Genomic DNA, 11179 nt, shown 5'->3' with positions numbered 1-11179 from the left:
CATGGAGAAGTTATTAATTACACTTTAGATGGTGCAACAATACACCCAGTCACTACAAAGATACAGGTGTCCTTCCTAACTCAGTTGCCGGAGACAAAAGAAACCTCTCAGGGATTTCACCATGAGGCGTAATGGTGACTTTAAAACAGTTAGAGTTTAAAGGCTGTGAAAAAAAGACACAACTGAGGATGGATCAACAACATTGTAGTTACTCCACAATAATAACCTAATTGATAGAGTGAAAATAAGGAAGCTTGTACAGAATGAAATATCACAAAACTAAAGTAAAATTGCCATAAATGTTTCAAATAAATTAACTTAATGTCCTGAATACAAAGTGTTATGTTTAGATCTAATCCAACACAACACATCACTGAGTACAAAGCTTCATATTTTCAAGCATGATGGTGGCTGCATCATGTTATGGATATGTTTATCATTGGCAAGGACTAGGCAGTTCTTTTTTATAAAAAGAAAAGGAATAGAGCTAAGCACAGGAAAAATCCTAGAGGAAAACCTGGTTCATCCTGCTTTCCAACAGACAATTTACCTTTCAGCAGGACAATAACCTAAAACACAAGGCCAAATATACACAGGCGTTGCTTACCAAGACGACATTGAATGTTCCTGAGTGGCCTAGTTACAATTTTGACATAAATCGGCTTGAAAATCTATGACTAGACATGAAAATGGCTGTCTAGCAATGATCAACAACCAACTTGACAGAGCTTGAATAATTATTTTAAGAATAATGTGCAAATATTGTAGAGTCCAGGTGTGCAAACTTCGAGACTTACCCAGAAAGACTCACAGCTGTAATCACTGTCAAACGTGTGAATACTTAAGTAAATAAGATATGTATCTATTTCATTTTCAATACATTTTCTAACGTTTGAAAAAATATGTTTTCATATTGTCATTATGGGGTATTGTGTGTAGATGGGTGAGAAAAACACCCAATTTAATAATTTTTTAAATTCAGGCTGTAACACAACAAAATGTGAAATTAGTCAGGGGGTATGAATACTTTCTGAAGACACTATCTACCCATAGCAGAAGCATTTATTAAGAAACAAACAGCACTTATTCAGAAATTGAAAGTGGCTCTAGAAATCACACTGATTTGCATGAAAAGTAGGCCTACCTTAATTGAAAATGGGCAACTGCCATGCACTAGTATAGTAGGGTCCGTTTCCGATTTAGGAAATGTTTGACGTTCCTAAGCACTTGAGAAGTGCTATGGAGTCAGACTTACCTTATGCAGGTGCTTAACGGGCTTTGGAGGCACGGTTCCGTCGTGTGTGCTCAATACATTTAATTCAACCTCTGAAAACCCTCCCACTTGCTGGCCAATAGATTTTCTCCTCTAGTTTTCATTCAATAGCTTTTTCAGTACCTATAATTTGACTTTTTTTTGGCTGACTCACTAGAATAGATCGACAGAACGGGTTCAGAATATATGAACCAATGAAAGAAATCCATCTAATGCATATTCGTCTCCGTTTCAGCACCAACTGGTAGATTAAAAAATACTCTGATTTTAGGTTAATTTTAGTGTTAGGAAAGTATGCATGAATCAAAACAGGTTTGGAGAGCCTTTACGCACAAAATATATTGATTTATCCTCTAAATTGTCATATTCAAGGTCAATCCATGAAATATTGGAAGGTGGAAAAAAGTGTGCAATAAACGTTTAACAATAGTCCATAATCTACCTAATCTACCCTCCCTAATCATGTAACTGTATGACAACGGTCCAGTCGTCGTGAACCGTGCGCCAGGCTCCAGGTTTAATCTGCTGCGTGTGGTCTGAGTTCCATAATGGTTCAAATAGGCTCTATGTCCCAAATTATTGCACAACATTAGCCTAATATGTTCCACTAATGCTCGTGGCCTTCAGGAACAACTACATGTACGTGACTGAAGAAATAAATGTAAACAGAATGGAATGGAATGAAAAAAGTACAGCTCCCTGTGCTTTTAATGCATTTTTTTAAAAGGTGGGTGAACAGCGTTTATTTGCATTTACCCTCCTCCAGGCCTACACCACTGCGGAAGCCTACCCTCTCAGCCAAGGCAATTTTAAACACATGAACACACGCAGAATAGCTAGCCTACATTCAATGTAATACATTAGTTGAATCAAAACATGTTCTACACCCTAGTTCATGAGTTGTCCATAATACATGAGTTAATGTTTGGTGTCTTCACAGATCGTGTGACATAAAACACTACCGTTCTTTCCTTACATGAATGACATGTATGACAGTGTTATTTGTCATTTTTAAACCCTGTACGAATAATAGATCTCGGGAAAATGCACTGTAAGTGTAACTATGCATACGTTTCATTTTATTATGTTTTGTCGTGAAACAGTTCTCATGGGCACACAAATCCAAAATAATTATAGGCCTTTGCCATTGCAAAATCGAATGCTTCTAACCGAAAGAGTCAACCATAGGCTTATTGTCATTAACGTATACTTGTTGGATGGATTCGATGCGCATTGTTATCTAGCTGTAGGCTGTAGGCTAATCTATTGAAATTATCGACCATCATCACATGGTCTAAACATATAGACTCAATGGTTGCTAAAATGGGAAGAGGTCTGTCCATGAAAGGGCGTTGCTCTGCCTTCTTGACATCTCAGTCGGCCCTCGTTTTTTCGCACCTGGATTACTGCCCAGCTGTGTGGTCATGTGCGGCAAATAGGGACATAGGTAAATTGCAGTTGGTCCTCGACAAAGCAGCACATATTGCACTTAGATGTACACGGGGGGAAAGCTCCAGTAACACCCATGTCAGTCTCTCCTGGCTCAAAGTTGTGAAGAGATTAACTGCATCACTATTGGTCTTTGTGCGATGTATCGGTGTGTTGAAGGTACCGAAGTGTCTGTTCAAGCAGTTGGCCAACAGTTTGGACACTCATCGGTACAACACAAGACATGCAACTAGCGGTCTCTTCACAGTCCCCAGGTCCAGAACAGAGGCTGGGAAACGCACAGTATTAAATAGAGCCATGACATGGGACTCTTTGCCACCCCAGATAACTCAAGGTAGGAATAAAAATAGTTTTTTTTTAAAAACAGTTAAAAGAACACTTTACTGCACAAAGGGGACTGTGAAGAGACAGTCGTTTTATATATTTATTTATTGTAATTTGCCATGTATTATGTATTAGACCTATATATTGTGTGTATGTATTGATATATAGGCTATGTGTGACGTTTTAAATGTATGTATTTCAGTCCTTGACTAATAATGTTCTGTACTATGTATTATGTCATGTTTCATAAGGACCCCAGGAAAAGTAGCTGATGTTTTTGCAGCGGCTAATGTGGATCCCAATAAATACCAAATACCAAAGGTGATCCAGTAAAGAAAACAGGTAGAATATAATGAAGATAAATAAATGGTCTACTACTTCTGGCTACAGATGGCACGGATAACACCAGTACCCGCGCACCTGAACAACGTATCAATGAGCGCGCTAAACAGCTGAATGACAAACGATGATACAATAAATATAATTCATTGGAATAATGGCTTTTTTTTTATCAAGGTCGCCTGGCAAACAAATATGCATAAAGGAGCTCAGCTGAGGCTGAAATTCAGCACTTGGCCTACCAGCTGGGCAGCTTTCCCACACATATATATATTTTTAAACCATGACAGAGAGATGTTCGTTTCATTGGAATAGTTTATTTTCATATTGACCACTGTAAAATATATTTACCACTGCTTTTTAAAGAAATATGAGAATGGCTAAATTAGCATAATGTGAAGACACGCCAAATTTAGACTTTTGTTGCATTTAGGGGAGCTAAACCCCGCCGACTCGCCATTAATTCGTACCATGGAATTAAATCAAGGTCAGAATACCATACTGTTCTCATGCTTATGTTCAAATTCAGAATATGCATAGAGAGAAAAGTGCATAAAACGGGAATTGCGTTCCATTTACGCACGCTTAACTCAGGTCGGAATCTTCCCCATAGGCACAATATGTTCCATCATGCTCATTCAAATATACCAGAAGTGTAATGTACAACAACATTGATTAAAACTATGTTTCGAGTAACATAAAACAACCACAATATAAATGATTAATGTCAACAATGTTTTAAGAGTTTAAAATATGAAAACGGGAACGTGATTGTTGTCCTTGCTTCCGCTTTTTCACCTTCACTGTTGTTGTGGATGAGAAAAGTCAGAGCAGCCATGGGGAACTCCCTGCCATGGGTGTATTCAATAGGAACCAAACGGAACCAAACGTGCAGACACGGGAGGGTTCAATCTGAATTTACCCAATACGAAATTTTTGTTACGATTTGCTACAGTTTGCACTAATGAATATACGCAATAAAGTAGGTGGTGGGCTGGTTCCTGGCAGACACAGCTAGATGACTAAACGGAGCAGAAAGGGGAAATGATTCTTCGAGCATTTGTCTGTTCTGTTTGAATGATTTTGGTGTTATAGGATAGTCTACGGAGCACGATATCAGGTAAATGTTTCTGATTACGTTTGGAGTTGTTTCAGTCCTGTTATTTTATTTAGCCTACTGTACGCTAGGTTGTGATGAGATGCGTTTTGCTCATCAAGTTGAGTTTGGGTTGTTGGGCGAGTGAAATTTTGAGCTGCTTTATTTCATTTGAATGTTAATTATTCCTTAAATGTAATATGCTGCGCCTGTTTTCTGTTACAATAAACAATGTCGCCAATAAACAGTACCAGTCAAAAGTTTGGGCACACCATTCAAGGGTTTATATATATATATTTTTTTTTTAAACTATTTTCTGCATTGTAGAATAATAGTGAAGACATCAAAACTTTGAAATAACAAATATGGAATCATGTAGTAATCAAAAAAGTGTTAAACATATCAAAATATATTTTATATTTGAGATTCTTCAAAGTAGCCACCCTTTGCCTTGATGACAGCTTTGCACATTCTTGGCTTTCTCTCAACCACCTTCATGAGGAATGCTTTTCCAACCGTTTTGAAGGAGTTCCCACATATGCTGAGCACTTGTTGGCTGCTTTTCCTTCACTCTGCGGTCCATCTCATCAAAAAAACATCTCAATTGGGTTGAGGTCGGGTGATTGTGGAGGCCAGGTCATCTGATGCAGCACTCAATCACTCTTCTTGGTCAAATAGACCTTACACGGTCTGGAGGTGTGTTTTGGGTCATTGTCCTGTTGAAAAACAAATGATATTCCCACTTTGCGCAAAACAGATGGGATGGCGTATCGTTGCAGAATACTGTGGTAGCCATGCTGATTAAGTGTGCCTTGAATTCTAAATAAATTACAGATAGTGTCACCAGCAAAGTACCCCCACACCATCACACCTCCTCCTCCATGCTTCACAGTGGGAATTACACATACTGAGATCATTCGTTCTCTGCATCTCACAAAGACATGGCAGTTGGACTCATCAGACCACTTGAACTCTGTGAAGCATTTTATTTGGGTTGCAATCTGAGGTGCAGTTAACTCTAACAAACTTATCCTCTGCAGCAGAGGTAACTCTGGGTCTTCCTTTCCTGTAGTGGTCCTCATGAGAGCCAGTTTCATCATAGCGCTTGATGGTTTTTGGACTGCACTTGAAGAAACGTTCAAAGTTCTTGACATTTTCTGTTTTTGACTGACCTTCATGCCTTAAAGTAATGATGGACTGTCGTTTCTCTTTGCTTATTTGAGCTGTTTGTGCCATAATATGGACTTGGTATTTTACCAAATAGGGCTATCTTCTGTATACCATCCCTACCTTGTCACAACACAACTGATTGGCTCAAACGCATTAAGAAGGAAAGAAATTCCACCAAATAACTTTTAACAAGGCACACCTCTTAATTGAAATGCATTCCAGGTGACCACCTCATGTCATGAAGCTGGTTGAGAGAATGCAAAGCGTGTGCAAAGCTGGCATCATGGCAAAGGGTGGCTACTTTGAAGAGTCACAAGAATCACATAGTTTTGATGTCTTCACTATTATTCTACAATGTAGAAAATAGTACAAATAAAGAAAAACCCTTGAATGAGTATGTGTGTCCAAACGATTGACTGGTACTGTACTGTAGGTGTGTACGTGCGCTTGTGTTTTGGCTTGACACATTTGCCATGGTGTTCAGTTGGTGCACAGAAAGAAACTTGTCATATTGCATTCTCTTGTCTAGCCTACCGTAACAGTAAAATACATGTAGCCTCATGAAAGAGATTACAGAGAGACGATAAGTCATAACCTAAGCCTATAATTAAATGCTTGGTAAAGGTTCAAGGTGTGTTAAAGGGTGGTAAAGAAACAGATTTTATCATCTATGTCTTTTAGTTATCAAATTGTTGTTAAAATCGTAACTTTTGTTATCGATGTCCAATGGAGTGGAATGTAATAACTGATGTCTATAAAAAATAAAGTCACCAACGCCCATAGCCGCAACATGTAGGGGGTGCTGAAAAAACCCAACATATTAATGAAAACATTGAAGCATTTATTTTCTTCACAAAAGTAGTGCACTGGGCCTTTAATAGTCCTGTATCGTCTGCAGCGCTAATAGGTGTCATTTAATTTCCTCTTATAGAATGGCCTTAAATTGCCTTAATAGAAAGAGGGCTTGTGGCTGTTATCTGTTTAAATTAGATATGCTGCACTTAATACAGTTTATGCAGCTCACTAACTTCTTTAAGGCATGAAAAAGTCATCAATAGCTGAAATTTCTTGAATGACCATAAAGAATGAAAACTGCACTGCTCTAGCAGGATTCTGCTCTACAATATACAGTAAGTAGGATGAAAGAGAGGAGATGATAAGGAGATCATTTAGTAACCCTCAATATTTCCCTCCCATTCCAGGTAGGATGAGAGACAGACTGGTTGACCTGAAGGGGGTGGCCCCCGCTTCTTCAGACATGGACGAGCGAGGTCAGGGTCGGGGCACTGATGACGAGGAACAGCTGGAGCACCAGACAGTGGTGTTCGAAGGCGAAGACATGATGGACAGCATCTTCAGAGAGGTCCAGTCAATCAGGAAGGAGATCGCTCTGCTCCAGGTGGATGTGAAGTGCCTGGGCAAGCAGAACTCCCGATTCCTCACCTCTGTCCGGAGGATCAGCTCCATCAAACGAGACTCCAATGCCCTGGCCAAGGGCATCAAGACCCGGGGGGAGGGCATCTACACACGGCTGGAGAAGATTGGCATGCAGCACAAAGAGCTGGAAGAAGAGCATGGTGCCCATTCTGCTCTGGTCCGCATGGTGCGCTCACAGTATGTTTCTCTCACCGGGGCCTTCCACGAGGCCATGTCTGAGTACAACCAAGCAGAGATGGGCCAGAGGGAGAACTGCAAGACCCGGATCCAGCGCCAGGCAAAGATAATGGGCAAGGAGGTGACCGGAGATCAGATTGAGGAGATGGTCGAGACGGGAAAGTGGAACGTGTTCTCCGACAACCTCCTGGCGGACGGGCGGACGGCGCGATCAGCGCTTACGGAGATCGAGAACCGGCACAAGGAGCTGGTTGAGCTGGAGAGTCGGATCAAGGATATCCATGAGCTGTTCTTTCAGATGGCTCTGCTGGTTGAGGAACAGGGGGCCATGGTGGACAACATAGAGGCCAACGTAGTCGCAACAACAGACTTTGTGGGCAAGGCCCAGGCTCAGATCAAGCTGGCGGTGAAGTACAAGAAGAACAACCCCTGTAGGAAGTTGTGCTGTTGCTGTTTCCCATGCTGCAACAAGTGAGGCAGACAGACCGATATTAGTGTTATTGTTTTATCTCAAGTCAAGATCCTCTCAAAAGTGTTTTCATGGCCATGACAATGTATTTAAAGAAGTAGAATTAATCCATTTGCAGTTGTTTACACAAGTATGCACTTGATCCTGAATATTTTCAGATGTACAGTATGGGTGTTCCAATGTACACTGAGTGTACAAAATATTAAGAACAACTTCTTAATATTGAGTTGAACCTACTACCATTCCCAACTGAAAGGCACTTCAGTATTTTGTCTTGCCCATTCACCCTCTGAATGGCATACATTTACAATCCATGTCTCCAGACTTAAAATTCCTTCTTTAACCCGTCTCCTCCCCTTCATCTACACTGATATAAGTGGATTTAACAGGTGACATCAACAAGGGATCATAGCTTTCACCTGTCATGGAAAGAGCAGGTGTTCCTAATGTTTTGTGTACTCATTGTATGTTTAAAATGATTTCTGCAGTTTGAACGAGGGTGCCATTTTGTATGTCATATGCAGCTATTTCTATCTCTTATTGTAAATTAACACCCTTGCCTAGCTGGCGTTAGGAGAGAAGATCCAGTATCTCGATGACAAACTGCTGAAGCTAACATGCCATAGTGTGATATGGGGTGTTCCATTTCTTTAATGTTGTAAAAAATAAAACATTTGTTCGGTGCTCCAGACTGGCAGTTAAAAGAATACTTGATTAGTCAATCAAGAATGTTTACTTGAGTGCAGTTCAAATGTTTCCTTCTCCCACTATTCCCTTTAACCTTCAGCTGTATTGAATGTTTGATTATTTGTCAATTTTTTAATATTATTTATGTTTTATGACAGGATATTGTGATTTTTATGAATACAAACGCTGTAGAATGGCCCTTTGTGTTTCATTTGAGCATCTATTTTTTGATGTACACAATTACTTGATCATGATGCGTCATTCTAAACGCATAATTGTCATACATTTGAGTTTCTTTTCTTGGAGACACAACCGTTATTGCTACACTGACTGATATTGCAACTGAAGGCAACCTCAAAATGACTCAACGGGAATTTACATTGTGAAGAAAACAATAATGTGCCTCAATTTTTCCATTGTATATAGTGCACATCACATGCAGATATCCAAGAGACCATTGCTTTTTTTAGTGTCCATCGTGAGTCAAAAACAGGCTCAGAAAATTCTCATCAGATTGCTGTGATGTGTAAAGCTAACTTTCAACGTCTGTGTTCCATAAACCCACCAGCAAGTGAGGTACTTATCTCTCTGTTTCGACAATCGCCCAATCCTAAATCAACCACTCACTGCTCCTTCCCCACATATATCTAACGATCCCGCTGTGTAGATTTGAAAGGATTGGATGCGTAAACGATATAGTAATACTTCCACTATATGGACATCCATGAGCTGTTCTTCCAGATGGCTCTGCTGGTGGAGGAACAGGGCGCCATGGTGGACAACATAGAGGCCAACGTAGTCGCAACAACAGACTTTGTGGGCAAGGCCCAGGCTCAGATCAAGCTGGCGGTGAAGTACAAGAAGAACAACCCCTGTAGGAAGTTGTGCTGTTGCTGTTTCCCATGCTGCAACAAGTGAGACAGATAGAGACCGATAGTTTTATTGTTTTATCTCAAGTCAAGATCCTCTCAAAAGTGTTTTCATGGCCATGACAATGTATTTATAGAAGTAGAATTAATCCATTTGCAGTTGTTTACACAAGTATGCACTTGATCCTGAATATTTTCAGATGTACAGTATGGGTGTTCCAATGTACACTGAGTGTACAAAATATTAAGAACACCTTAATATTGAGTTGAACCTACTACCATTCCCAACTGAAAGGCACTTCAATATTTTGTCTTGCCCATTCACCATCTGAATGGCACACATACACAATCCATGTTTCCAGGTTTAAACAACCTTCTTTAACCTTTCTCCTCCCCTTCATCTACACTGAATGAAGTGGATTTAACAGGTGACATCAATAAGGGATCATAGCTTTCAACTGATTCACCTAGTCAGTCTGTCATGGAAAGAGCAGGTGTTCCTAATGTTTTGTACACTCAGTGGTATGTTTGTTTAAAATTATTTATGCAGTTTGAATGAGAATGTGCCATTTTGTATGTCATGCAGCCATTTCCGCCTCTACTGTAGAAGATACATTTTATATTAACACCCTTGCCTAGCTGGTGTTAGGAGAGAAGATCAAGCATCTTGATATCGAACAGAAGCTAACATGCCATAGTGTGATATGGGGTGTTCCATTTCTTTAATGTAAAAACAAAACACTTGTTCGATGCTCCAGGCTGGCAGTTAAAGGAATACTTGATTAGTCAACCAAGAATGTTTACTTGTGTGCAGTTCAAATGCTTACTTCTCCCACTTGTCCTATAACGTTCTGCTGTATTGAATGTTTGATTTTACTTTTTTTTTACATGATTGTGATTTTTATGAATACAAATGCTGTAGAATGGCCCTTTGTGTTTCATTTGAGCATCCATTTTTGATGTACACAATTACTTGATCATGATGCTTCATTCTAAACTCATAATTGTGATACTTTTGAGTTCTTTTCTTGGAGACAACTGTTATTGCTACACGGACTGATATTGCAACTGAAGGCAACCTCAAAATGACTCAACTGGATTTTTACATTGTTAAGAAAACAAGAATATAGAACACATCACATGCAGATATCCAAGAAAACATTGCTATTTTTAGTGTCCAGCATGAGTCAAAAACAGACTCATAGAATGCTCATCAGATTGCTGTGACATGTAGGCTAACTTTCAACGTCTGTGTTCCATAACCCCACCAGCAAGTGAGGTACCTATCTCTGTTCGACAATCGCCCAATCCTAAATCGACCACTGCCCCTTCCCGGAAGATATCTAATGATCCTGCTGTGTAGATCTGAAAGGATTGGATGTGCAAACTATATAGTCATACTTCCACAAGTCAGTTGGTATTACATAATTGAGCCTCAACCTACAGTATAGAAGGTAGAACACTAAATAAGATTAAATATAATTCAATGTGCCCGATGCTTTAGAATGTGAGTCAATCACTTAGGCTACAGGAAGTTTGCGGCATATGGTCGGTCATTGGGCAATCAAGTTTTGCCTATACCAATGCTGCTGCAGCATGCACTTATCAAGAGAGCACGTGGTCATCCCTATTGCCTCTGATCTGACGGATTTACTAAACACAAGTGCATAATTTGTAAATTATGTCTGACTGTTGGTGTGCCTCTAGCAATCTGTACATTTTAAAAACAAGAAAATGGTGCCATCTGCTTTGCTTAATATGATTTGAAATTATTTATACTTTTGATACTTAAGTATATTTTAGCAATTACATTTACTTTTGATACTTAAATACATTTAGAACCAAAATAATTTTAGACTTGTATTCAAGTAGTATTTTACTGGGTGACT

General features: G+C 39.5%; 1 protein-coding gene across 1 annotated transcript; it reads left to right on the top strand.

The window, feature by feature from the left end:
• The first annotated feature begins 4391 nt into the window (after nt 1-4391).
• On the top strand, nt 4392-10218 carry LOC139374182 (syntaxin-11-like). The gene is made up of 2 exons (XM_071115195.1): nt 4392-4505; nt 6854-10218. The coding sequence occupies exon 2, from the start codon at nt 6859-6861 to the stop codon at nt 7738-7740; it is 882 nt and encodes a 293-aa protein (XP_070971296.1). The 5' UTR covers nt 4392-4505; nt 6854-6858; the 3' UTR covers nt 7741-10218.
• The last annotated feature ends 961 nt before the right edge of the window (nt 10219-11179 follow it).

Source organism: Oncorhynchus clarkii, chromosome 19, assembly GCF_045791955.1.
Source record: "Oncorhynchus clarkii lewisi isolate Uvic-CL-2024 chromosome 19, UVic_Ocla_1.0, whole genome shotgun sequence".
NCBI classification, from domain to species: domain Eukaryota; kingdom Metazoa; phylum Chordata; class Actinopteri; order Salmoniformes; family Salmonidae; genus Oncorhynchus; species Oncorhynchus clarkii.
The sequence above is the reverse complement of the archived record's forward strand: the minus strand, read 5'-3'. Positions and strand labels throughout refer to the sequence as shown.